The sequence below is a fragment of the Penicillium crustosum genome (genome assembly GCF_028827405.1).
Source record: "Penicillium crustosum strain IBT 35664 chromosome Unknown utg000001l_segment0_segment0, whole genome shotgun sequence".
Classification (NCBI taxonomy): Eukaryota; Fungi; Ascomycota; class Eurotiomycetes; order Eurotiales; family Aspergillaceae; genus Penicillium; species Penicillium crustosum.
In genome coordinates, this window is record NW_026623122.1 from 7,770,529 (window position 1) to 7,796,718 (window position 26,190).

A 26,190-nucleotide genomic window follows, 5' to 3' on the forward strand; every position below is an offset into this window, starting at 1 on the left:
GTCTCGTCATTTATTTCCTCCTTCCCCCTACTTCTGGTTGATCAACTCACCCATTACTCTGCCTCTAACTATTAATTACACCGGAATGCGTTTGGTTCCTGCTCTCTTCGCGATTGCAACAACTGCCACTGCAGTATCTCCTGGCACGGTTCCCCCGGAGCTGACAGTCATCGGCGAGCCATCGACCCTTTTGAATGTGACATACTCTACAGAATCTTTCCGAAGTCAGCTTCAAGCCCGGTAATTTCCTCAATGCAATAGGTATGCAAAAGAAACCTCCAAAATGCCTCGATAGTCTACCGATTCAAACTGACTGTGAGTTTCCAATTCTAGTCTCCAAGGATGAACCACAGCCCCACCTGGATGACTTGGGATTGAACAGAACCGATCGCTACCTTCTGCTAATGGTTGACCTCGACTGGAACAAAACTAGTCCCCCATCGGTAATTGTGCACACCGTCGTCGCCAACCTGACCACGAATATCAACAGTACTAGCAAGGCAAACATCATCGCGACGTACATTGCTCCCCAGCCAAAGTCAGGAACACACAATTACACATTATTCCTCTTCAAACAGCCGTCCAATTTTAGTATACCTGTCCACTATGAGTCCTTCATGGAGACGACCGATCAAACCCTGTTCAACCGATTGAACCTACCGCTAGAGAGTTTCATCAATCAGACTGGCCTCGGACCACCGGCAGCAGCCAATTACTTCCGTGTTACGGCAAGCAACGGGACCAGTACTGACACCGCCACCACCACCACCACCACCACCGGCAGGGTCGCTAGCAGCACTTTCAGTGGGACATCCATCAAGATGGTGGCTAGAAATTATCTTGCGGGTGCACTGGCCTAGTGGGAGCAGCTTTTATTGCTGCTTAGGTCGGTCTTCGCTTGTTCTCAAACAAAGTTTGCAGCAGAGTTGTTTGGATCTCACCTACAGTTCACTTAGGGAGTACCAGAGCCGTGGTTACATTCAGTCATTTGATGCTCATCTAGCGTCGTTGAATTTCATCCAATAGCCCCACATCGCTCAGCTTGTACCAACTAGCGGTGGTGCTATCACCTTCGCGGCTCTTGCCGATAAATATGGGCCACCCGAGGTGGACGTGTGCCGCCTCGCCCGCCACGCAATGATCAGAGTATTCGAGGAACCTCGCGATAATGAGGTCGTCCACACGTAAGGCAGCATACTGGAAGCGGAGATTGGAGAGCGCGACAATTTTGAATATGTTGATATTGTTGGATGCACGGGAGATGGATGAGGTGGCGGACTTTGCTACAAGTGCAGATGCGCGATTTACAAGGCTTAGGGCGGAGGCTGATTGGGAGTTCGTTGGCATGGTGGACGCTATCTTGGAGGGGTAATCTAAGTTGAATTTTTCTCCCTATTTATCGCTGTCCAATGGTATAGCTGAATGGACGGTCGTTAGTGGTGAGTTGTGAGACCTGACAACGGTCTGCAGGGGCCCGTGGGGGCCGTTGGGGGCCTAGGCTAGGCTTATTTGGCTAAGCTTTGCATACAACGCCATCATCACTAGTTAGAATCCCGGTTCTTGCAATTTATAAAAAGAGGGGGTTTCTCTTGCTTCCTCTCACTTTGATGATGGACCGTCTAGATTTATCGTGTGCATAGTGAATCTCCAATTATAGAGCCCCGTCTTCTAGCCCAAGATGACAGATAATGCAACGACCCCAGGTTGGTACCAATCCAACGTAACAACCGTCGACCCCGATGCCCGATCACTTCTAGAGGAATACAGTGGCCTCCAACCCGACGAGGTCCTGTCCCATGTTCTCGCCCTAGTAAGTTCGCCTCCTGCGGGCGTAGAAGAGCCATAATCCGGCAATAGACTAATGCACTAGGAAAACCAATCAGCGAGATGAAGCTTTCAAAATTTTCCCTTACCCCTGCATCGGGCAAATGCGGTTTTTGAGCTGCCACCTCGCGCGCCTTCCATTCTATCCACGTGTTCTCGCTCGCCTCCAGGCTGACGCCTCTGCAGGATTCCTTGATGCAGGATGCTGCGTCGGTCAGGAGCTTCGCTACTTGGTACATCGTGCCAAGATCCCAGCTCGGAGCCTGTATGGGTTTGATCTAGAAACCGGCTTTTTTGATCTCGGATATAAACTTTTCCGAGATGATGCTACTAAATTTCCAGCGACTCTGCTGCCAGCAGATCTGGTGACTAAGGATTCTGAATGGGAATCATCCCCGGTTGTAAATACTATGCGGGGGAAGATTGATGTGGTGTGGGCAGGCTCACTGCTGCATTTCTGGGATTTTGAGGGCCAGGTTCAGTCAATTCTTCGGTTGATTGGGCTGTGTCGTGAGGGGGAGGGAGTGATTGTATGTGGAAGGCAAATGGGTAGTTTGTTGGCTGGGGAGTATACAATGACCGGGTTACTGGAAACGAATCACTATCGGCATAATGTCGAGAGTTTGAAGGGCTTGTGGTTCGAGATCCAACAGAGGACAGGACAAAAGTGGGAAATCGAGGGGAGTTTGGAGGTCGGTGAGACGACGACCAAGATGCAGGGAATGAGTTTTGTGGACTCGAATGTGAGAGTCATCTGGTGGTGTGCCACTAGATTGTCCTAGTCACTCGCGGATTTTCTATACATCTTACTGCGCGTCCATTGTCAGCTATATTGAAAAATAGTCAGCCTTTTGCGCCATATCTTTCTCGCTTGTAAAAGGTAATTTGATGGCCTCGGGAATACCACTTTATTCAATATAAGCTCGCCTGTACGAACGATAACCGGAACCTGCATATATCTAAGAGTTGACACGAGTGTAGCAGTCAAAGCACTGGATGCGAGAAAAGGCCTAAAAAAGACATCTTGGGCCTGTGTTGGGTATATTCAGTGCATTACTGACTCTTCACATTCTATTTAAATACTCACAAATCCCTTAATGTAATACATGACTAGTCCTGCATCCAACCCTCCAGAATCCCATCCATCATTTCACCCTTCAGCAAGCTCTCGTATACCATACTTACTGAGCTTCCAATACTCTTTTTCCCTTTGTGGGAAGCCCCTTCTGAGCGTTATATAAAGGATCGTCTTGGAGCCCACAGTTCATAGGGATGTTCAGATTCGAGCGTACCCAGGTATAGATTTGCGCAGTCCCCCTACCAAGCTGTGCGGTCACCTGCTCGGGGGAAATAGTCGGGCCGGGATAAAACATTTCCTCTGCTGTGCTGGACACGACGCTCTCAAATTTCTTCTTAAACGCGATGATAGTGGAAACTGAACAATCAGGGTTGTGAGTTGCCACGAATACGTTCACTGACGACATAACAGCATCAACAACAGATAAGACACGGTCTTTCCAAGTATTGGAATTAGCGCGATACCAGCTCGACTGGACAATGGGCAGAAGTGACGCGCATAGCGTCTCAACCTGCGAACCCTCCAATCCGAGTCCATACAAGGCTCCGCTTGGGGTGAAGTCTTCCATCTTGGTGCGAAGTGTTAAAAGGAATCGATTGTGGTTTGCTCTGATTTCGACACCCTGACATGAGACATATATATGGCAAGCACTCATATGTGCTAACAGATCTGCAGCCTCCATAGTTCGTCGAGCTGAAATCAATGCAAGGGAGTTGATACCCTGATTGTGCATCTCAGCGGACATAACGTGGGCAGAGACGGGGTGTGCCAGGGCCGCCAACTCAGACATATACGCTGACATGTTTATGTCGATTCCCTTCATGGTGAAGTTCTCTGATGCGGTGGCATTAAGGTTGGCCTCGAGTCCATTATTTGTAGCAGGGTTGATCATCTCAGTAACCTGGGACCAAAGCATTCGTCCGATCATCTGAATGGCCAATCGAGCCTTATCCATAGCCGACGTGACAGCAGCTGCTTGGAAATTTCCGCCAGAGTACACTCTTCCATTAGAGCCATCGTCTTGCTTGCTTGCGTCCACCAGAGGGTTATCTGATGTAGAATTGAGTTCCACTTCGAGCTGATGTTGCGCTAGAAGAAGGTCCTCGATATAAGGTCCAATCCATTGAGGAGCTGTTCTTGTCGAATACCGATCTTGGCAGAGTCCGTCACCAGATGCCTGGTGCGACTCCAAACCAACAACAAACTTGGAGCCTTTCAAGAAGCGCCGGATATTGCCTGCCACCTCAATTTGCCCGGCGTGAGGTCGAGTCGCGTGAATGAAGGGATGGACCCATTCTACATTCCCGGCCAAGCATTCCGAAGCGAAAGCCGTCAGCATTTGTGATAACAACGCGAGCTGCTGCGTATCATACAATGCCAAGCTTGCTACTGCCACAGAAGGAGCAGTTCCATTAATAAGCCCAAGTCCCTCCTTCGGACCGAGTCCCGTTGGGGAGAGCCCGCTCATTTTCAAGGCCACAGAGGATGGCATAATTGTGGCTTGTGCACCCTTACCCACCTGGACAAAGACATCTGGGTTGCCCATAATTGCTCCAGCAATGTATGCCATAGGCATAAGATCTCCAGATGCAGAAATGGTGCCCCTAAGTGGAATTAGGGGAGTAATGCCGTTGTGCAGCAGGTCAACCAGACTGTTGAGCACGCACTTGCGGATGGCACTGTGACCCCTGAGATTCTGATTTGCTCTGGCCACAATGGCGGCACGAGCCCAGGCGAGAGGCATGACGTGGGATGGTTCCCGCTCCGAGTTGCTGGCCGGATCCTTGTCAGCGGCCGTGATGATTCCACTTTGGATAAATTGCAGAAGATGGGTCTGCAGGTCGATGAGTTCGTTGGTTCTTGTATCAGCACTGCCACCGAAACCAGTGTTGACGCCGTAGATGACACATTTCTGAGAGATGACATCGGCTAGAGTGTCAACCGAGATCTCAAGCCGCTTGGAAAGCAGTTCGTCCGTGCTGATAGTGGGCTCGACTCCATGACGGGCGACAGCCACGATAGAAGCAATATCGAGGTTATTGCCATTGAGCTCAAGACTTCGCTTCCTGTTCCTCAAATCATGCACATGTCCCAAGAGTTGTAGTGTTGCACTCATATGGGCCGATCGGCCATGCCTCGTCAAGGTCATGATAACGAAGAGGTAGCAAATTATATAATCTCTCAACTCCAGGTGTCGTTGTATCGTCTGCTCGATTACCAAGGATTCAAATCACTATACAAAGGTTCGATTGAGTAATGCAAAAGAATAGAGGAAAGGGAGATATATAAATATATAAATATAGGTAGTATATTCGCTGTCTATTGTACTCGTCGAGTACAGAAAGTATTGAAAGTGGAAATCCGGATATGCAATCCTCCCGAGTGAAAATATCTCCGTGTAAATCTGGCATATTGGTATGAACTGTACTGGTCCCGCTTTATTTGAACTTTAATTGGGTACTCAGCTGATCGGCACTACAGGCGATGGAGTGTGTCACCAGCGAATTTAGGTTTATTGGCTATATTACTGGCGGGAAAAGGGCAAATTCACCGCTATTTCATAGCTGAGGACTCGAGTGCCGGAGGGCCAAGGCCCCGAGAGTGAACTCTACTTCTAAGGTGCCTAAGTGGAGCTATAATCGCCCAGGAAGCTCCCGATTTCCCCACCCTCTAGGTGACTACTCTACCTATACCCTGAATGACCCCGGGGCCTCGGGGCCTGGGAATCGACCACCGGAAAAGCAGTAAATAAAGGTTCGCGAATAAGCGGCAGATTTCGTCGCCCGTATCGACACCCACCATTGGCTGCTTTGTAGATTCTAAATCCCTGGTCAGTTACTTAGCCAGAACATGTACATTAAAAGGTTGAGCAGCATAAATGCCAATCTGCAGGGTATGAGGTAAATATCAATCCAGATTAATCAAGTTTCTTAATTTAGCTGAACGGGGAACGTCCCTTGTTGATCGAGACCCACTAACCACGATCTATCAGACTAAAAGGGCCCACCGGGCCCTAATGAAGACTACAACATTGTGAAGATAATATCGATTCACTGTTACACTCAATATCTAAACAGGAACAAATTCCGTGTCGTGCTCAGCTGGAGCCGATTTCAGATAAGTGGGCTTCAGAAACTTGAAAATGAGACCAGGAACACTTGGTGGGGCAATGTAAGGGGGGTGAAAAAAAGCAATATAGTTACTACTTGCTCACTAGTATATACTAGTGACGAGTAGTACTTTGTTCTTAAGATTCTAGATCTCAGACCTCACGTGCGTATGAAATGATAAAATTGCACATATTCCCGGAAACTACATTCAAAAGCTTACCCTTCATTTTACCAGCTTATGAAATCCAATAAGAGTGCCAGTATACGACTTTCCGTTCACGCTTTATGACCCTCGCACAGTAGATTACGCATCTCAGGCCACTGCAAAGGGACATTGTTCTCGTGATTACGTCAACGAAAATACTCGAACATACTTTGACGAGAAGGACAAATGGTACTACTGGCAGAGCTTGCAGGTTGATGATCTAGTCGCCTTCATACAGGAAGATTCACACATTGGCGATATAGAATGAGTAATATTTGCTGAAAATAATAATCAATCTATTGTCCAGTCCTTCCAAATCGTTCTTTAATGTGAAACCAATCTCCGTATCTCATTAGTAATGCCAAAGGGGGGATGAAAGCGGCTGCGATAAAGGATGAAACTCTAATGTCCATCCGTAGATGAGGAAGCCTAGAGGAAGAATGACTGAAGTAAGGAGCAAATGCATCAGCCTAAACTCCGGCTTAAATGCGTCACCCTTTGTTTCACGTTGGTGGATTGTATAGCGGTCGGAAGTGAGACTATAGAAGATCAAAGCGATGGTATTGCCGATAGCGAGACTTAAAAATGTCAAGCCAATGGAGCCGCTAGAAAAGACGATAAGGTACGTCGACTCTATGGTTTCTATGAGTGTGGTAAGGATCAATAAGACTAAAGCATATGTTACGCTATATAGCTCGTTGTTGAAATAAGGAGAGGAGACTGGGCTAGGATCTACATTGGTTTTATAACGCTTTTTAAGTATAGTGGATATATTAATATGGGCCTAATATTTAGAACGATACCTTCTATCGTCCGCGCGCTTCTCTTGTAACCGCTTCCCCTTCCGCCTTAGAATGACGACTGTATATATCTCCTAGAGTATAACTAGTAAAGGTAAGCCGAAGAACCTGAGTACGATAGCCGCTAACCAAATCGACTATCGCTAACCTAGGCTCTGTGAGATATACGACCCTACGATAGATAAAAAAAATCTACTATTATTTAAGTTCCTATAACTAACGATATGGACCGGCCGGTTGGTTCTATTTGGAACAAATTCCTAATAATGACGGGCCCGAGGGAGAGAATCGATAAGAAGCAACCCGTTAAGACTCGGAACGTAATCGGTACAGGGATGTTTAGGTATAGGGCGCTGGCGATTAAGCAATATAGCCCGGGGAGATTTCTAATGTAGAAGACTTGAAGTCGGCCGAATCTTTCGGAGAGCGGCGTAATGAAAAACGGGCAAATCCCTTCCCCGAGCTCCTAAATTGTGACGAGCAAGGCCTAGTGGATCTTATTGTGCGAATGGAACTCTTGTAAGACCCGAGGCACCGTGGGAACAATCTTTATTGTCGAGAAGACACTAATTCGGAAAATTAATGAGCGCAGATATACAGACTGGCGAGAAAAGGAAAGACGCTTACCTGACGAAACCCATCTACGAGATAACGAACAGAATCAGCCATTTTTGTGTTGGCAGCCAATTCAAAGGGTTTTCTGGGTCGTTCTCCTCGAAGTCCACGAGGACAACATCTGGGTCGCTGTCTCCGCTGTCATTTTCCAATGGTTTTTCGGCGAAATAATCATTCTTGCTTCCCGCTGCAGCCAGGAGATCTTTGCCTGACACTTCCTGAAGCTCTACTGAAGATAAAAGGTGGACAGGGTGGGTGAGAGCCTCATCAATAAAAAGTATCAGTGTCAAGCGGGTAGAATACGCAAACAGTATCTGTAAAACTGCTGAAATAGCAGGCAGGAAGGGACAGAGTGGGAAACAAGGCGACAGTTTAAGGGACAACGTGCAGTCACGGCTGGAGGATTATGACAGCACCTGATTACAAGTCATTTCCTCATCCTTTGTGTACATTTTGCTGATCCACCTGTGAAGGAGGCCGAAAGGCTAAGCATTGCTATGCATCCAAACGAGTACCTTTGCTCCCGGCGGACTCCAAGACCCAACCAACAACCACCCCTGGACGAGGCTACATTCGGTTTCGTACGAAGCTAATACATGGCTTGAAGCGATACAGGTGATCTTCCCGTTTGTCCTATACACTCCCCCTGCGTTGTCCTTCACTACTCATCATGTGGTAAATTGTTATAACTGAGCACGATTATTTCGCGGTCTCTTCGACCAATACCGAGAGGGCTCGCTCCCATAGAGATAACCAACAATCAGGGCCAGAGGAAAAGGTGCTGACCACGTCACTGGAGGATAATACGGACGACAAAATAGAGAGTCATGCGCGTCCCAAGGGAGCAATATTTGTCACTCATTCTTCATCCTGGCGAAGGGTTTATTTGTTGCATATATATGTGACAAAATGGTCCCTCGCTACTGCCACGCTCAACAGCGATTTGCCTGACCTAACAACTGAGAGAGTCGTATTTGTTGCGGCCTGGGTAGGTTAGTCAGTGTTTCTCTTTCCATAATGCACCATTGTAACTGAGCCAAACAATCAAGTACCTTGTCTTGACATTATGTCAATGTAACACCCACCTGGGTAAGCAGAACTTCTGACACCCAAGGTGAGGTAATAGACTAGATGCCTCAGCCTTTGGGTTTTATGTGAGACAGATGGTTATCAAAGCATTCATTATTTGACAAATCTGCTCGTTGACTTTCTTGAGCAACCTAGGCTAGCAAGACATAATTGTTGAAAGAAAGAGGAGAGAGAAGAATGATTGATTCTCTACAAAAAGCAAAAGCTAGCTAGTTGGTTAACTAAATAGTGTGTAGAAGCCTGACAAACCAGGAATTTACAACACTCTGCCAGGTATACCCTGGAGTAAGCACCGGACGGTCCACAGTCCTGAGACTCCGACACTTGAGATTCCGTAACCCTAAGGCCACCTTGATACTCCCTCAGTAGATGGTAGCTCATTTGCACTATATTTCCTTTTAGCTATCCGCTATCATGTTTGGCCATATCTGTTTTCAGAAAAGTCGTAGTAGCAAACTTACCCGTTGGTCAATACAGCTCCCTTGTCCCTCACAGCACCGGAATGTGCCTCCGTTAACGCAGAATTGGCCCTTCATGGAGCACCCAGCTCTCGCCTCCAGATCTGGTCCGGCTTCGGCCATTGCGTAGGCAACAAGTGCAAACAGGACAATAAAAAATTTCATTTTTGAGTTGATTCGTAAAAAATTGTTCGAATTTTCTTTGAAAGGTTTGAAGAGATAGAATAGAAGGGTAGTTTGAATGTACTGTTGAGGAATTGGTTCCATCACCCCAATGGGCGTCGAGGCTTATATAGAGCCGATGATATATTGACTATTGCCTTAATGCAAGCAATAGCTTGCAAGGGTTGGATGCCTGATGCTGGGGCAGTTCCAGTGTGTCATATCGTGTGTCATATCATATTTCATAAATTAGGATATATGTATTCTATTGGCTAGAAATTGATAGAAATGAATACTGTAAATGTTGACACTTTATGAAGCAGTTGAGTTTCCCCTAAATAAAGACTAAATATAGCAGATGGTATACTAATTTAAGAAGGTAGTAGTTAGGAGAAGGGGTACTAAAGATTTTGCTGTGTTACTGCAAAGATGAATTATTGAAATTTGTACGAAGCCCTGGAAGAGATGATACGAAATTTGAGGCGTTGAAGGCGGTCGAAGCTTAAGATGGAAAAAATATGATATGGGGTACAGGGCGCTATGCACTGTCATACCTAATATCCGAAAACAATGCCCTAGTAGTTCGCAATTTGAGGTTACATTGCAGGAATTAGATCAGTTGGCACTGGAATACCTTCGAGCTAAGAAGTAAATAGGTCAGAAATTGCAGGTCTCTGCTCAAACAGCAGAATATCTGTAGATCAATCTTGGCATCTTGGGATATGAGTGAGCATTCGTGAGGATTATCCCTGCATGATGGAGATCATGCACATACCAAGCCTATACGAGCCGCGGCAGTGGATCTCTATCTAGTAATTGATCGTCGGGCGTCTACGTGCACGGATGGGGTCTGCCTTTTGCAAGAACAGCTAGGAGCAAAACAATGTCACAGAAAAGAAGGCAATTCAACATTGACGGATAAAAGGTCCTAGAAGTCTCAGTCTGATTATTTATTGACCAATTGAACTTTCTCTATGGGCACGCATTGGGCGAGAACACTATGATTGGTTGTATCGTTTGGATCCCATATTCACAGGTAGAAGCTTGCGCAGAGCGCTGTTTTTCGGCATTGCAATGGTAAAATAAAACGAAAGACTTTGTCAAGACGAAGAAAAGGTTCATATATAGATAGGCGTGAGAAGCCTGGCAATATCAGTCGGAAATTTAGAAGCTCGGGCATAGCAGCCAGGCTTTATTTTTGGATTTTCACACATGTCTGTAGTTCATTTTGTTTGCTTTGCAAAAATATTCCATAAGTAAAAAGGAGCCTAGCCAAGCGACCCACTTTCGGGTTTCAACCAGTATTTCAGTTGGAAGTTCACCTAGAGGGGTCTATCTGCAAGTCCAGGATATCCAATACTACCTCACTTGGGCCTTCCCGGAGCCTGAGAAGGCACCGTAAGACCAGAAGGTTGAATATCACCCATACACCCTTGATCCCATTTAGAGTGAAAAAAAATATATAAAAAAAATAAAAAAACACAAAGCCTATAAAACTGCCAGGATATCCCACTTTTTAATTGTAGTCTCACCATCGCAGAGAAATCTTCTTTCACACTACACAGCTAAAATTTCATATCCCCAGGGTTCTACCTTCGCACTTATACAATGAAGCTCTCCGTTGCCATCCTTACTGCCTTCTTCGGCTTTTCCATGGCGCTTGCCGTGCCTAATGCTAAGGATGTCTCTGAGCAAGCTGTTCCCAACAGCCAACATTCCCTTGTTCAGAGAAATGTCTACTGTCCTTCGAATAAGCCAACCGAATGCTGTGGTGTGAGTTGGGGATATTCACTGATTTGCCTTTCCATCTCACTAACAAGTTTCGAAATACAGTGTTCCGGCGGGTTCGGAACTTGCATCAACTACAGTTGTGTTTGCCAAGGCTGTTAGTAAACAGGCAGTTTACTGGTGACCACTGAGACCCTTTTAAAGAAAAGCGCAGCCGGGGTACTGAGTTTCGAGGAATTTGTAAACCTCAGATTGTTGTTTCTCGTCCTTCGTTTCTATTTGGTGATTGCAGCAAATCTATGTTTCTGGTGTTTTCCCTAAAAGTCTGAGATAAGGTGGAATCAATTGAATAGCACTATGGTATCCTCGATGTGGTTACATATGCCCTGTTTCCTCAAATTCATGCTACCTAACGATCAGCCAATTTTCCTATCAAGTATAATTTTGACCACCCTCTAGATCTTGGATACTAAGCTGCGCACTTCAGGTCAGGTAGTGATAACATACTGTCCATGCGAGATAAAAAGGGTCATAAGGGTTTGAAGTCAAAGACCACTACCGGGGTAGCATCCCAGGCGAAAATAAGGATGCCACACGGCGCAATCAAGGCCAAAAAAACGGCAGGAAGAAGGCGACGTTCAGGAGAGCCAATTCCAGTCTGGTATGTGTACGGCTCATAGTGGAACTTGACAAGGGGGGCCAAATATGTGCCGGCCCCGAAGAAGCAGGCTACAATAACGCACAGAAAGATGGCTCCCAACCCACGTAAAGCCACAGAGAATGAGAAGCTCATACATAGACCACATCCAGGAGCTGAGAGGCACTGAGAACCCAGATAAAAGCGGACCTGAGGCGGGTCCTGCCAGAGTTGCACATCCCCAGAAAGTAAGACCATACGGTATTATTGGGAAAGAAAGGATATCAGCAGCTAAGGCTCCTCCTATTGCCAACACCTGGGACCCAATAGTCCCTAAATCAACCACAAGACAACCAATCCTGCGAAGTTCGACACGCGAGAGGTCACGGCGATGATAACTATGAAGAGCGTAAACGAAACGAAGTACGGGATATTCCATCCAACTGCAGGTACTTCCGACAAAGGGCTAAAAGGCAATGGCCCAATACCCTAGGAGATCCATATTAGTTTGGAAATGTCTACCGAGGACAAGGGTATACTTACATATCTTAAAACATACATCGAAAGTGCCAAAGACGATTCTTGAGTGTTCACACCGAACACCTCCACGAAAGTTGGTTGAGCTGGAGTAATGATTGCGGATCCACAGTACACTATCTAGTCAATATAAAAAAAGATCTTACGAAATCCCTCGTCAAATGGCCGGAAAGGTAAGAAGGCAGATCTGCGAAAATGTAATAGTCTTTTTTGCGAGTGACCACGTCTGCAGGTTTTAAGGATTAGTTTCGCTATACCAACTGACAGTCTGGCAATCAGTCTTTGACTGGTCTGGCGATGATACAGGCTCAGCTTTCTCCACGTCGGCATCCGTGTCTGTAGAGCTACTGTTCGCGTGAGGGGTAAGTACTTCAAATGGTCTTTCTTCCGGCGCTTGATAGTGGAATCCAGCCTTCTCATTGGGGTAAAGAAAAACTTGGGGACCGAGAACTAATCGACAGAATTGGCCGAACGGCGCATCTCGAACGCTGAACGCTGACATGGTCTTGAATCAAAACTTAAGACGCTCCAACAAGTACCTTCAGCTCCGGGTTGGTAATAGGGTGAGAACAACTTTCCATGCCATTTTCTGGCTTTTGTTCAACATAAAATATACTGCGCATTTCCTTTATCACTACATCTTCATATCCGTTCCTCGGTGTTGCAGCCTAAAAGGATTTATTTCTTTGTCTTCAAGAATAAGCTAAATTAAAAGGGGCGTCGAGCCTCCCGAGCTTCACTTGTGTCAGTAAGCCACTCCGACAGCGTAGGCGCGATCCTATTGGCCGGGAATCTTCGATCGATGTGCTCGGCCCCAGGGCCCACTTGAAGTTACACATCACGAGCCGCCCGAGATCCCTGTCTAGCACTTTCAGTGAATTTCTGGCCAATGCTTTCGTCTAATGATGCCTAGATCTCGGTCTCTCCTGTATGGACTTGCACTTTGGAACAAGGATCGCGGTTCAGGATGTCGAAAATACCGACTCACTCGCTGTGTTACCGTCTCGGACGTAATGGAATGTGAAGGTTGAGTGGGCTCTCCTTATACTATGGATGATACTCGTAAAGTGGTTGAATATGTTAAGATGCCTAGATTATCCTATCCTTCCCAATCTAGATCTACTACCGAAGCCTGGAAATTCCCGAAATCACTGTTTTTCCGCGTATGAGAGAACACAACATCCAGACTACATTAACAGGACGATTTTGCTCTAGCCCTTGCCCTTATTTGAGGGTCGCCAGGTATGGCAACTGAAGTGTATCCCATGTGTACGATTTTCTAATTGTGGTGGGTGTTCTGTTCTAGAGCTTTCCTGGATGCTACACGACGTAGTCTCCGCACTATCTCAGCCGCATACATGAGACATGGAGTTTTATCCTTCAGGGCCCCGGCTATTCGTCGCTGATTAGATCCGAGTTTTCATAAACTGCTTTCAGAGCTTCCTTTTCTTCCAGCGCATCTTGGCTGCATTCGATCTTTAAACTTGTAGGCCTAAACTAAAAGCACAAAGCCCGCTGCGAGCTTTAGAAATAGGCTCGAAACCCGATCCTGTTAAAGGTCAAGCCGGGTCGGGTTTCAGGCTCTGCGAGCTTTATGAAGTCTATTCATGCCTAATAATAGAAAACTGGCAGTATTAGTATGGATAAAATATGACAAAATCCGCACTAATCTTGATATGTATGACACGCTCTGGATAGTCTATGGATATTCCGGGGGTTTTCAGTACTATAATATTCTACCGTGGTATTGGCCTCTCCACAGAACCCAGGCAATTAGTCCCAGACCCAACCCAACTTTGGGTTGGTGGGGGCCAAACGTTGGCCATAAGTTCAGTCTTAGATTATACTGGGTGGCCTAAAAGAATCCGTGGGCACCTAATTGGGTACCAAACATAATCACCAGACGCAATCAAATCAGTTAAGATCGACAAAATCGTCCAAGAATGCAGCAGTGATTGTCGAGCAAATACCCCAGCTCTGCTCAAAGTGACTTTGACGGGCTTGCTATAGATCTAGAAATCGAAACAGGAGATAATGTAGCCGACTTCGCCTAGACAGCGAGGAAAATTTATCGCCAGGCTACCTCTAGGTACCTGGTTCCAGCCTTATTTTAGAGCCATTTGGTAGGCCTATTTTGGAATGAGAATTGGATTTATGAGAAATGAATGATGAAAAAGAAAAAAAAAGAAAATATAAGAAAAGGTCCCTTTATCGAGTGTCCTATATATAGCTTTGACTATTTTTACATGATGACTGCAATCACTCACTATGTATAGGGCTGGGAGGGCTCCAGGGCTGTGTTTCTGACTTACCTAACAAGCGAACGGACGTCTAAATTTGTTCCACTAATATGCTCCCCTTTGTCCAATCCTCATCAGTGTGGTGTCCAAACTCTTTATGTAATTACTTCACGATGTTAGTCGACTGTCCGCTCTCCTCCCAACCGCGTTAAAAATCGATACAGTAGTATAGATGCCAATTCATAGCCATCAAAACCACATCTCTTTCTTCACACCGTATACTAGAACGGTTCATTAATGTGGTACCAGTGCGATAGCTGCATTGTTTGTTTTGCATTAGCAGAAATTTCTTTAAATCCGCCTTCTCACCTGTTAAAATCCCTGGTCAGTTCCCGGGACAAGTTTGGCAAGGTGGGTACTATACGAGCTTGAACTGGGCTAAGCAGGATGACCGCATGGCTGACATGGGATTATCGGTATGGACCAGTCGACCAAGGGCATGTTGGCCAAGGAAGGAAGGACCTGTGTTGTATTCTGTTGTTTGTATGTTCGACTACGAGGACAGCTTATGACATCATCCTCGATCGTATTCATGTGGGGTAGGCATAGATGACTTTAGACAGAATTGCGACCGGAGTCGGGTGCGGAGAAACCGGTTGGATTATCGATAACCAACGCATTCCTTGGTTCAGGCAGGCTGTCCACATAGCTGGAATTATTCTGCAGTCCAAATAGAGAATCATCAACAAAAGCTCCAGCCACTGTTGAGAAAATGGAGGGATTATGGGGTAGATGTAACGCTACCTGGTGGTTACATCTACTCGGTGTAATGTCTTTAATGTGGGGTACATGCAGTGGCGGTGATGCGCATGTCTCACCTATCAGTTGTATTGATTCGCCATAGGGTGGAGCGGGTGGTGGCCTAAGCATCCAAGACGTGGGATAGGGGCCATGTCTTAGATTCAAGGCCTCCCAAATATGCTCTAGCGGTACATCATCGATACTGCCTGTGGTCCGAGTAGCAGACCTATATGAGGACCCCCAATTCCTTCCCTTCTCGGGAACAGAACAGATCATTCAACCTTCTATTTCAAAACAAAAGCTAAATACCAACCATGAAGACCTCCCTATTTACATTTGGTGCCCTCGTCGGCCTGGCCTCAGCCCAGAATGCCATCGTGTATAATAACTGTGATACCACCGTGTATGTGCAGTCGTACCCTACCGATGGTAGCGCCCCCGGCCCACTCACCACGGTTGCCGCTGGGGAAGCTTTCTCTGAGGAATTCAGAGTATCTGGTTCGGTACGTTACTCCATCCTATTCGGTCTGCATAATACTCCACATAGCAAGGGAAGCTCACTGGGGATCGAATGTATAGACTGTGAAGATCGACAAGACAAAGACGCTGGATACGCCTCTCTTCTTTGGCTATTCATTCTCGTCCAACCCAGACTACGTGTACTGTGAGTACACTCAATCTATCTGTCAGGCGGTAATCCTTTACTAACTGTATCCTTCTTCAAGATGAGCTGAACACGGACTGGGGTAACCCCTTCGCAGCGGACCACAACTCGCTCAGTCCCGGCGATGGCTGTGAGGCCTTTGACTGTGCGGCCAATGATGCCGCCTGCTATAGTACCCAGGCTGACAAGAAGGTTTATGGGTGCCCCCAGCCAGTTACCCTGACCGCGAACCTCTGCCTGTAACTATGTCGCCTACATTCTGTAACATGGTAGATTTATGGGGATATATTGTTGCTTTATTTTCCGTATCCTTATTTCAACCCCTTTCAACCTGTCGCACCCCGTTTCAAGGATAGCCATGCGCTAGAATGTGACGGGAATTTGTCATGAGCTACTATATATAATCTATTGGATTTTCCCATTCTACCAAAAAGCCTAGGATTGCAGTAGTCGAGAATGTTTCTAACATTTCAACATAATCACAATATGAAAAATAATATGATACACAACGACATTACTAGTGGCATGTATAGTTAGTGCGTCCTAGGGATTCGATTCCCTTTGAAGAATATGAATTTAATATACCTTTTACGCGAACTGTTGGTAGTTCCATCACAACAACTAGCAGATACGGTATATCACAGTCTGAGGGCAGGTATGATTGACCCTATGATTATCAATTTATTTTCTTTTTAATCTAGTCTTCGCCTCAAATATTCGGCCCTACCTTCCGCTGCTAATCCCCAATCATAAATTTTCAGTTTGGATCTATTGATATATAGTATATATGATAAATCTAGACAATATAGCGTTATAAGCCCTGTACTACGGGTTTCTAAATGTCAAGTGAATAAGGTGTATTAAGTGTGGGAATAAATCAAAATTAGTGAGTTGAGCCGTGAGCCGAGTATCTTGCGTCTTACAGCGATGCCTCCGATATGGAAAAAGGAATCTATGCGTATAGATAAGATATCACTTCTATAGTTCATTACAGTGTGGACACTCTAAGACACGGCATTTGGTATGTTACTGTTCAATTGATCTTCACACGAGTAATCTCCCAACCTTGGTGGGAGGGATCAACGAGAGCGTCACTCGTCTAGGCACTTCATTTTGATTCCAGTAGGCAATCCCGTGACGAAGCCAACTCGCATAGGTACCAGGTATGATATCCGAGCCCGGGTTGTCCCGCCAGAGTGAGCCGAGAGTGACCTTGTTAACCCGCAGAATGAGCCCGTGAGCAAGCTTGAAGCCAAAGCTGCGCGACAGACAGGCCACAACAACCTCACAAGCCTTTTTTTGTTTCTCTGACTCTTCTACTCCTTCTTTGGGTATGGGAAGTGATAACAAATCAAATGCTTCCTGTCCATTCCAGGCAGTTAGCTCATTAATGAGCTGCGACCCTTCCATGAACTCAATCGCATAGAAATGCTGCATGCAATAGGCTGGACCGTCCCAATTATCTTCGGTATCGACCAACCCCATGACTGCAGTAGCCACCTGGCCTTGGATGATATAGTCGGTTAAAAGCCGGCTGACCTCCGCAGGGCCGATGAAAGTCCCATCATCTTCGGTAATTGTAAATTCACCACCCATCAAAGGAACGCCTTGGAGGAGGGGGCTAGCATGCATGCCATCGGTGCTTGTTTTACCACCATCTGCGCCCCAAAGGGCGACAAGTAGACGATGGCAACGAGTGAAGAGTGCGTTATTGGGCAATGCGGCGAGGAAATAATTGCATAAACTGTAATGATCCTCACCACTTGGTGTGTAAGATAGAACCTCGTATGGAGAGTCAGGGTTTTCAATTGTCGAAGTCCATAACGTATCCAGATCGCCAATTTGCATCATACCCACATCCGCATAGACACCCCCATATCGTAGGAGCAGCGGCCAACGAACAAGGTCCGAGGTGTGTTGTAGCGCATAAGGGCCAGTGAGAGTCTCATCTGTAAAGGCTCGTGGGAAAAGTGCTGGATCGGTGACATCTAAGAACTCAGCGATATTGCTTTTTGACCCTGGTTGCCGGTCGATGATTCGCACAGTCCACCCTTGCATGGTGAATCGGCGGTGCCATGCACGAACTGTGCGCTGTGTGTATGGGTGCATGTTGGCGTAGCCTGAGTGCCAGAAGAACCATATGTTTTTGACGCCCCTTACTGGCTTGGGGTGTAGAAGGTCAAAGTCTATGTCGGCATCTGGGCGTAGATCGAGAAGGCCAGAGGGGATGATGTGCATCCCGGTAGGTACAAGGTATTCCATTGCCGAAATTGAACTCGAGGTAGAAGTAATTGAGGATATATTGGATGCAAGCATGTCGCGAATTTTGATTTCACACAGCGTGATACTCTCTTTTATAGATAGATGTATCCATAGATGAACCTCGGAAAGTTTTTAGAGGGGCGTATTGACCAATCACGCGGTGATTAGATGTGAGCAACAATGAGTCAACGCCAATTTAGACCCCTGGACCTCGAGACCAGATTGACATCTCAGGGTTCTCCTGATAAGCAGCTATTATTAATTCATCATACTATCATACCATACATAGACGTATGTAAGTACCTTTGGTCAATCTGCCAGTTCCACATTCATCCACTGAGACGGACGAATTGGAAATAAGTTACAGTATGAGACATATTCAAAACAATATGCGGATTTTCCCCGTAGAGGACCGCAATTACCTTGCGATATACAGTTTTCATTTATATGGTGATTCGGTTGGTCGGCGCGCTTGGGAATCAAGTTAGAATGTGCCTAGTGTTCCAACCCAACCCACAGCTCATCCTAGGCGGCCTCTGTAATCGTTGTATTATGACCTTCCACTAGGTATATAATTTTAAAATTTAGAATTTAGGATCATAGTAGCTATATAAGTATATGTTTTAGATTTAAATAAAATCCGACCGGTAGAGGTCGCGTCGCGAAAAGGGTTAGTTAATATTAAAGTTTTGGCAAGATATAGTAACCGGGTCGTCGAACTGCGGACACCGGGACACCGCGAAGGCGGTGGCCGCAGTTCGACGACCCGGTTATGGGATTAGTATAGGAGTACTACTACTTTCTAAACGAACTTCTGTAATTTATAGGTTATCTAAATAACGCGTTTTCTCGCGTTTTTAAAAGCGATATCAAGAGATAACTAGTAATAAAATATTACCTTTAGTATGAGGTTTAGGGACGGGGGTAAAACGAAGGGTAATCTAAAAGCCCCTAAAAGGGGGTTCAACCTCTAAATTCTCGGCATATTTGTACTGTTTGGGACCCATCTAGGGGCCCATTAACTCGCAATCGGCTTCTCATTAGGCCCATAGCCCACCGGTGGGCCCGAAGGTAGGGCTTAAAGCCCAGCCCATTTGCGTGTTTGGCTGGGCTATGGGTTTTATGGGCTTTGCGGAGCTCTAAATGTGCCTTTGTGAAGTTGCCGACATAAACACTGGTGTCAGAGCCCTGAATCGTTTCCAAAGGCACAACGGCATTCTCGAATGCCTCATAGCGCACTTTGAGGAGTTTCCTTCGCTGGGCGTCCATGGAGGTGGCTTCGAGGTTGTTGATCCCGAAGAATGCGTTTTCGAGGGATCGGACGATCTCCTGAATGAAGTACCCACAGGTTAAATTGATACTTGTTGTGGCTGCTAGTAGAGGGAGAAAGAAGAACGGAGTCTTGATTCATATATATGAGAACCGGAAAGGAAATCACGACTTGACTGGCTTACCCCGGCTGTAGTTACACAGATAGCGATGCGGCCATACCGGTCCTTGACTCTCGCTATCAACGCTTGCACCTGCGCCCTCCTCACGGACGTCGACGTGGTAGGCGGCTGCCCTACAGGCCTCTCGGTCTCGCCATACGACTGCGTAGCTTGACGTGGCAGGTTCTTGGGCTTGGAAGAGATTGATGTCAGCGCAGACTAGAGTGGTGAGACCTTGCGCGACAAGTGCATAGGCAACCGCTCAGCCAATGCCACTTCCTGTAGTTCAGTTAATCCACCTATTAGTTTGATCAGTGACTGGTGCAAACAATGGGCTAGGGGGCTGACGTTGGGATCGGTGAGGCAGAGGAAAATCAGAAAGGGGGCGAAGTGGACAGTATACCAGCACCAAGGACCAGTAAGACACCTTCAACCTGCATCGGGGCTATAGATGGCCGATTCTGTCAACAACCTCTGTGGTTGGGGTCGATTTCAGTATTCTTTGTGCATGCAGGCTGTCGCGTCCTAGCTAACACCTTTAAGTAGCGGGAGAATGTCTGTCATGTACGGTATTGGGTGGCTCTTGAATACATACTCCGTGCACAAAGGAGTCAATACTACTCATAGATTAGTGAGCTTAGTATTTGGGATTAGGAGTCCAGGATGTTGTTGCCACTCTTACCAAGGCCAGGACCGAGATACATAGGTCGACCAGCCATCCTGCTGAATACTGTAAGGTCAGATGTCTCGGGAGCTCGGACGGACTCGGCGAACGCCTGAGGGCCCGCACTGGCGGCAGTGGCCGGTCGCTGCTCTCCTTAAATCGATGATCCACCGATGAAACGACTAAGCTCTCTATCCCCGGGTGAGCTCGGTCCAATCTGTCAGCCTTTGTATGGCAGGTGATCACCCGTCCACAATTGTCTTTCGGTCATCACGCTAATCCAACGATGATATTAATTCTCGGAGATGGATCTCCACCCTGGTCCGCCATCCGAGCATTTTGGCTAAAGGGGAGATTCGACTCGGTGCCTAGCGCCAATTGATTTTTGTCGCATTTCTATTTAATCCGCTGCGACGACCAACGCGGGGTCCTGCATCAATCACCCAGCAACCGCCCCGCCTCAACATGCCGTGGACGTCAACCGAGCACTCGCCGAACACCTTCACCCGGTCCCTTGGCCCCAACGAGGTGTTTATCAAGCTGGTCAGTGATCCCGGTCACCCGCTCGGTCGTGAACACTGGGCCATCAACTACACGGCCACCATCAGTCCTCGTGGGGCGTTTGCGGCCGTGTCGGGCCTAGTCTATCGCACAACCCGGGTTTGGGTCGAGATATCGGACCCGGACCCGGACCCAGCCTGGGTCCGGGTCGAAGTCAGCGAACCCGGACCCAACCCGGACCCAGCGCTGGGCCCCCAATGGGGCCCCAGTAAAACCCAACTTTGCATAAAAACAAACTCTTGGCGTTCATAAAGTTGCTAAATAATCAACATGTAATCTTCGTATTTTTTTGTGTTTTAGATCGAACCCATATGAACTCACTTATTCGACATCAACTTTATATGACTAAACTAAATAGACACTTATATCATTTTATATTGGCCAGATATTAGTTTATTACCAATAAAAATTAAAGATAATCATGGTTGTAGTGGTATTTGATAATTTAGGTTTGCTGACATGGTTGAAGTTGTAGAAATATATTTTGAATACAGTGTAAAGTAGTCACTCTATCCTTACACGTTGAGATCTCCTTTCGACTACTACTATCTCTGACCGCGGTCAGAAAATTAATTATACGATTAAAGCCTTATTCTACTATACTTTCTAACCGCGGTCAGAAACTCTAGCTGAGGGGATCTTACAGTGAGCGCGGGTAGAGCCCGAGTACTAATACTCCTAGTTTCTGACCGCGGTTAGAAACTCTGGCTGAGGGGATCTAGCAGTAAGCGCGGGTAGAGCCTGAGCCTTAGTACCGGCATTAGCCCGTTATAATTGCTGGGTTTTGCTGGGTTTTGCTGGGTTTTGCTGGGTTTTGCTGGGTTTTGCTGGGTTTTGCTGGGTTTGGCTGGGTTTTGGCTGGGTTTTGCTGGGTTATGCTGGCTCTAACCCACTTAAACCTATAATATATACCAATTAAATGCTAGTGAAGTAGGTACTTTTGATAAACGACGACTTGATCGTTCAGCTCTCTATTCACAGCTAGGGTAATACGTCTTCTGCCCTTTGTAAGTAAATCCCTTCTCTTATTCTTCCCCTCGTAATTGATCATTTATTTATTTCGCCTATTATGTCCCAGAGCCAGCAATCTAATTTGACATCCTCGATTTATGATGGAGATATAGACAATCTTGGTTATCTTACCCCTTCAAACCGACTTGGTACCCCTGAACCATCCACTAGCCAGCAGACGTTCGATCTCGACTCTATTGACTCCGAATTCCTTCGTCCGATTATTCCCCTTATACCTCCTACCTCACTTCTACGTGTTGGTCCCGATCGGAGAAAGGCATTTGTTCTTTATGACAAAATGACTCATACCGAATGGGTCGACTGGTGGTTACAGACTGATTTTGGAAGGAAGAGCAAGATCCATTGGGACTCAAACCACCAGTCTGATGTTTGGGGTAGGTTTAACCAGGTTGCAAATAGTATCGATGGGGCACCAAAGGTTATGTGTAAGAATTGCGGCCAGATTCTTGAGCATCCTTACACTATCCATCCTCATCCAACGGGCGACCGGAAAGCACAATATCATGGCACATCAACAATGTCAAAACATATCAAGAGCGCAGGGTGTCGAAAGGCTAAGGGTGGATCAAAGCTAGAGATCACAAGATTCCTCAGCAAAGCTGTATGTTCTATTATAACTTAATCTTTTATTCTCCTTACTAAATTTTTTTAGGATGATACTCCGACCGAGGCTCCTTTCTCACAAGAGGCCTGGGAGGAAGAGATTTTATCCTTCTTATCTCTTAATCGACTCCCATTTCAACTTATCGAGCACCCAACGTTTCAGAGCCTAATTCAAATGGCTCGCACCTCTCTATCCACCCCGTTTATCCCCTCTGCTGATACAATTCGTCGTCGGCTATCAAGCACAGTTAAGAGTCGGCAACAGAGTGTGCTTCAGATGCTTCCATCTCACTCAAAGATATCTATTGCCCTTGATTGCTGGACCTCTCCCTTCTCACAGGCGTTTATGGCAATCACTGGCTATTTCATTGATAGCGACTGGGTATATCGAGAGGTGCTACTAGACTTCAAGCCTATTTATGGGGCGCATACTGGTGCAAACCTAAGTAGTGCGCTGATAGAGACCCTCACAGAACATGGAATCGAAGATAGGGTGTTTGGGCTGACAACAGACAATGCATCAAACAACAAAACTCTTATGGAATCCCTTCAACAGGTTTTACCGGATGGTGTTATTGTTATTCGAATTCCTTGTCTTGCCCATGTTATCCAACTTAGCCTGAACCAGCTTCTTGGACACATCAAGGCAGTTCCAGAAAATGAGACTACAGAGACAAAGTGGACTGATCAACAGTCTAAAATGGCCCAGCAGAATGCACAACAACAGCAGCGAGGGATTTCTTCTACGCTGAATAAGATTCGTTACCTTGCAATATATGTGAACGCTAGTCCCCAGCGCCGGGAGAGTTTTTACAATCTCCAGCCCCAAAAAGTCAAGATTGCCCCAATCCAAGATGTGAAGACCCGGTGGAATTCAACATTCCTAATGCTTCGCCGCGCGAAGAGACTACGGTCTGTTTTTGGCCCTTTTTGTGAAGAGTATGCTCGTCTTGATCTGCTACCAGATACCGAAGAGTGGCGTCAAATTGACTATCTTCTTTGTATCACGGAGCCATTCTTTGATTATACTCTACAACTCTCAAAGACTCGGGATATTACTGCACATTATACTTTTAAGATATACAACCGGCTTTTTGAGCATCTTGAACAGTCAATGAAGCAGCTCAGACGGAAGCGTGTTCTATGGAAGAAACAGATGCTTGATGCGCTCGAAGCTAGTCGACTAAAGCTTGACGAATATTACTCTCAGACTGATCATATCCGAGGGTATATCTTTGCGATATGTACCATGCTTGCGCCTGTGAATAAGTTTCAATTCTTTCAAACTGATGACTGGGATCAAGAGTGGCGCGATAAATATCGCCAGGCATTCCAAAAAGCTCTCGTACCATATCAAGATCGGCTTTCTCATATACAAGACTCGCAACCTTCTTATAATCAACCTCGACCAAGTTCGAAGCTTGATAAGATGTTGAATAGTAATAGAAGACAGCTGTCGGGAGTCACAGATGAGATAACACAATATCTCGATAGTGGTATGTTAACCCTAAATAATATTAATATTTTACTAACTAGTTAATAGATACGATTGAAATTGCGCCTCTTGGTTTCTGGAGAGAGAATCAACACCGCTTTCCAGCTATTGCAGCTCTTGCAAGGGATATTCTCTCAATACCAGCAACAGGCGCTGGTGTTGAACGACTATTTAATACCGCTCGAGATATCTGTCATTACCGCCGGGGAAGAATGAAGTCCGAAACAATCCAAGAGCTTATGATGTTCCTTTGTACTTCAAGATTCGATCTTGAGGAGCAAGAGGCTAAGCGACTTGAAGAGTTTTTTACACAAGACGAAATTGAAGTGGCGAAGGAAGAGAAGGATGAGAGACCCGATGGGGTTGAAGTAGACCCAATTAGTGATACTGAAGAGCTAGATAAAGGGGATAAGGAGAATAAGGCGATAGAGGATATTGAAGATGATATGATTGAGCCTAAGCTACCGGATAATGGTACGCAGCTCCGATTATCAGGACGGAAGCGTAAACAGCGAGATGATGATAATTTCCAGTATCACTAGTTAGCTAAAATATTATCTTCCTACCCTAAATCTACATACTCTTGATATAGATAAGATGCAAGAGAAATACCCAAAATTACAATAAGAGATTGTATAAATTATGCAGTGAGGATTCCTTGGTATATTTGTCTTATTTGTAACCCAATTGGGGCCCCAGTATGGGTCCGGGTTGAGGGTAGTAACCCAGAACCCAGCGCTGGGTTGAGATTTTGGACCCGGACCCAACCCAAACCCGGGTTGGGTCCGGGTTGGGTCCGGGTCCGGTTGGGTTCTGCGGAAGCCTAGTCGGGCCCACCCGACATTCTACCAACCCTCATCCGCTACAGTTGGTTGCATCTGCGCTTCCAACACCCCAGTCTAGCTGCGCATCCGGACTCCAACTCCAACGTCGTCTACACAGTTCCTGACTCTGCCGATAGTCTTAGCGAATGGGCCTCTCAGACCTTTACCGTGGAGAGCGATGCCCAGTCCGCCGACGAGGTCATTTCCACCATCGCACCAGCACCCGACGCCCGGCTGTACTATGTCACCCAATCAAATGAGCTGCTCCTACACACTGCACACTGGCGCATGGATGGAGTCGGTGGGCTGTTTCTCCTCGGCCAGCTGGTGGACTTGATGGTCTCGCACGCCGGCACACTCCTCTCAGGAAAGCTGCCAGACCCCTTTGATTCCTTCCGATGGGGATCGGAGATTACGCGGCTAGTGCCACCAGTCGAAGAAGCCGGTAACATGCCACTTATCGCGACCGAGGAGCAGAAGGCTGTCGCTCACGGGGCAGTCGGCACCTTTGCCCTGGCGGCGGGTGCCCTCGGGGTGCCGTATAACGATGATACCTCCAGCATGCCCTCCGGAACGCGGGCCGCCGAGCTTATGTTCTCGCCCGCTACCACATCCGCCGCTGTATCCGCGGCGAAGGCACTTGGCGTCGGGGTCACAGCCGCCGTCCATGCCAGTCTGGCTGTGGTCAACTTCCGGCACGCGATCGCCGAGCACCAGGGCCGCCACTACACTAGCACCATCAAACAGTCGTTGCGACCGTATCTGCCCGAACCTTACTCGACCCCCGCGGCAGCAGCTGGGTTATACACGTCTGGCTGGTTGGCACGGGTCGAGGGCCTCCGGCACCTGGGAGGAGAATGCCCGCATGTATCAGGCAGAGTATGAGAAGGGAATTAGCAGTGAGTATCTCCAGGCGCACCGGGAGTATGCGTCCACTTTGGTCGAGATGATAAAGAATTTGCCGGCCCCGACAGAGCCACCCAGCGATATCGATATCAGCAGCATGGGAATCATGGAGAAATATCTCGAGCGTGAATATGGAACCCCGGAGCGCGGGTTTAGCATCACGCATGCTGGGGTGGGTGTGGAAATAATTTCGCGCCAAGGAGTGGTTTTTGTGTGGACATTCCGTGATCAATTGACACTGCGGTTAGTGTATAACGAGGCTTTCCACACTCCGGAGCAGATGGCAGAATTTTTACAAGACATCCAAGTGGAACTTTTGAAGCAATTAGGGGTGGCGGAGTAGAGAACTGTCGGATTTAAAGAGTCGTTGAGAATATGACTTTAGGGCTTGCACTCCAGATTTTCTTTAACTCATGTAATCCGCTTTGAGCCTCGTGGAAATTTCGAGTGCTTTAATATATTAGT

General features: G+C 46.8%; 13 protein-coding genes across 13 annotated transcripts; 5 read left to right on the forward strand and 8 right to left on the reverse strand.

Annotated features, from left to right (window-relative positions):
• Window positions 1-85: 85 nt before the first annotated feature.
• N7487_002919 (mitochondrial 54S ribosomal protein mL38) lies at window positions 86-860 on the forward strand (the record flags this gene model as incomplete). The annotated part of the gene is given in 3 exon segments (XM_056870666.1): window positions 86-196; window positions 213-261; window positions 334-860. The coding sequence occupies 3 exon segments, from the start codon at window positions 86-88 to the stop codon at window positions 858-860; spliced, it is 687 nt and encodes a 228-aa protein (XP_056735450.1).
• Window positions 861-999: 139 nt separating this feature from the next.
• N7487_002920 (uncharacterized protein) lies at window positions 1,000-1,347 on the reverse strand (the record flags this gene model as incomplete). The annotated part of the gene is made up of 1 exon (XM_056870667.1): window positions 1,000-1,347. One exon carries the CDS (start codon window positions 1,345-1,347, stop codon window positions 1,000-1,002), a length of 348 nt encoding a protein of 115 aa, XP_056735451.1.
• A 331-nt stretch (window positions 1,348-1,678) lies between these two features.
• On the forward strand, window positions 1,679-2,606 carry N7487_002921 (uncharacterized protein; the record flags this gene model as incomplete). The annotated part of the gene is made up of 2 exons (XM_056870668.1): window positions 1,679-1,810; window positions 1,884-2,606. 2 exons carry the CDS (start codon window positions 1,679-1,681, stop codon window positions 2,604-2,606), a joined length of 855 nt encoding a protein of 284 aa, XP_056735452.1.
• Window positions 2,607-3,005: 399 nt separating this feature from the next.
• N7487_002922 (aromatic amino acid ammonia-lyase) lies at window positions 3,006-5,051 on the reverse strand (the record flags this gene model as incomplete). Its single annotated transcript, XM_056870669.1, has 1 exon — window positions 3,006-5,051. One exon carries the CDS (start codon window positions 5,049-5,051, stop codon window positions 3,006-3,008), a length of 2,046 nt encoding a protein of 681 aa, XP_056735453.1.
• A 1,518-nt stretch (window positions 5,052-6,569) lies between these two features.
• Window positions 6,570-7,658, reverse strand: N7487_002923 (uncharacterized protein; the record flags this gene model as incomplete). Its single annotated transcript, XM_056870670.1, has 5 exons — window positions 6,570-6,968; window positions 7,051-7,189; window positions 7,239-7,483; window positions 7,553-7,583; window positions 7,645-7,658. The coding sequence occupies 5 exons, from the start codon at window positions 7,656-7,658 to the stop codon at window positions 6,570-6,572; spliced, it is 828 nt and encodes a 275-aa protein (XP_056735454.1).
• N7487_002924 (uncharacterized protein) lies at window positions 7,659-8,084 on the reverse strand (the record flags this gene model as incomplete). The annotated part of the gene is made up of 2 exons (XM_056870671.1): window positions 7,659-7,946; window positions 8,049-8,084. The coding sequence occupies 2 exons, from the start codon at window positions 8,082-8,084 to the stop codon at window positions 7,659-7,661; spliced, it is 324 nt and encodes a 107-aa protein (XP_056735455.1).
• Window positions 8,085-9,119: 1,035 nt separating this feature from the next.
• Window positions 9,120-9,344, reverse strand: N7487_002925 (uncharacterized protein; the record flags this gene model as incomplete). The annotated part of the gene is made up of 2 exons (XM_056870672.1): window positions 9,120-9,149; window positions 9,183-9,344. The coding sequence occupies 2 exons, from the start codon at window positions 9,342-9,344 to the stop codon at window positions 9,120-9,122; spliced, it is 192 nt and encodes a 63-aa protein (XP_056735456.1).
• Window positions 9,345-10,949: 1,605 nt separating this feature from the next.
• Window positions 10,950-11,231, forward strand: N7487_002926 (uncharacterized protein; the record flags this gene model as incomplete). Its single annotated transcript, XM_056870673.1, has 2 exons — window positions 10,950-11,114; window positions 11,175-11,231. 2 exons carry the CDS (start codon window positions 10,950-10,952, stop codon window positions 11,229-11,231), a joined length of 222 nt encoding a protein of 73 aa, XP_056735457.1.
• Window positions 11,232-12,039: 808 nt separating this feature from the next.
• N7487_002927 (cycloheximide resistance protein) lies at window positions 12,040-12,745 on the reverse strand (the record flags this gene model as incomplete). The annotated part of the gene is made up of 3 exons (XM_056870674.1): window positions 12,040-12,195; window positions 12,266-12,363; window positions 12,505-12,745. The coding sequence occupies 3 exons, from the start codon at window positions 12,743-12,745 to the stop codon at window positions 12,040-12,042; spliced, it is 495 nt and encodes a 164-aa protein (XP_056735458.1).
• Window positions 12,746-15,598: 2,853 nt separating this feature from the next.
• On the forward strand, window positions 15,599-16,191 carry N7487_002928 (uncharacterized protein; the record flags this gene model as incomplete). The annotated part of the gene is made up of 3 exons (XM_056870675.1): window positions 15,599-15,787; window positions 15,864-15,948; window positions 16,010-16,191. 3 exons carry the CDS (start codon window positions 15,599-15,601, stop codon window positions 16,189-16,191), a joined length of 456 nt encoding a protein of 151 aa, XP_056735459.1.
• Window positions 16,192-16,992: 801 nt separating this feature from the next.
• N7487_002929 (uncharacterized protein) lies at window positions 16,993-18,210 on the reverse strand (the record flags this gene model as incomplete). The annotated part of the gene is made up of 1 exon (XM_056870676.1): window positions 16,993-18,210. One exon carries the CDS (start codon window positions 18,208-18,210, stop codon window positions 16,993-16,995), a length of 1,218 nt encoding a protein of 405 aa, XP_056735460.1.
• A 1,434-nt stretch (window positions 18,211-19,644) lies between these two features.
• Window positions 19,645-20,359, reverse strand: N7487_002930 (Glucose/ribitol dehydrogenase; the record flags this gene model as incomplete). Its single annotated transcript, XM_056870677.1, has 2 exons — window positions 19,645-19,859; window positions 20,323-20,359. The coding sequence occupies 2 exons, from the start codon at window positions 20,357-20,359 to the stop codon at window positions 19,645-19,647; spliced, it is 252 nt and encodes an 83-aa protein (XP_056735461.1).
• Window positions 20,360-20,769: 410 nt separating this feature from the next.
• N7487_002931 (uncharacterized protein) lies at window positions 20,770-26,068 on the forward strand (the record flags this gene model as incomplete). The annotated part of the gene is made up of 3 exons (XM_056870678.1): window positions 20,770-20,875; window positions 24,899-25,698; window positions 25,733-26,068. The coding sequence occupies 3 exons, from the start codon at window positions 20,770-20,772 to the stop codon at window positions 26,066-26,068; spliced, it is 1,242 nt and encodes a 413-aa protein (XP_056735462.1).
• Between the last annotated feature and the right edge of the window lie 122 nt (window positions 26,069-26,190).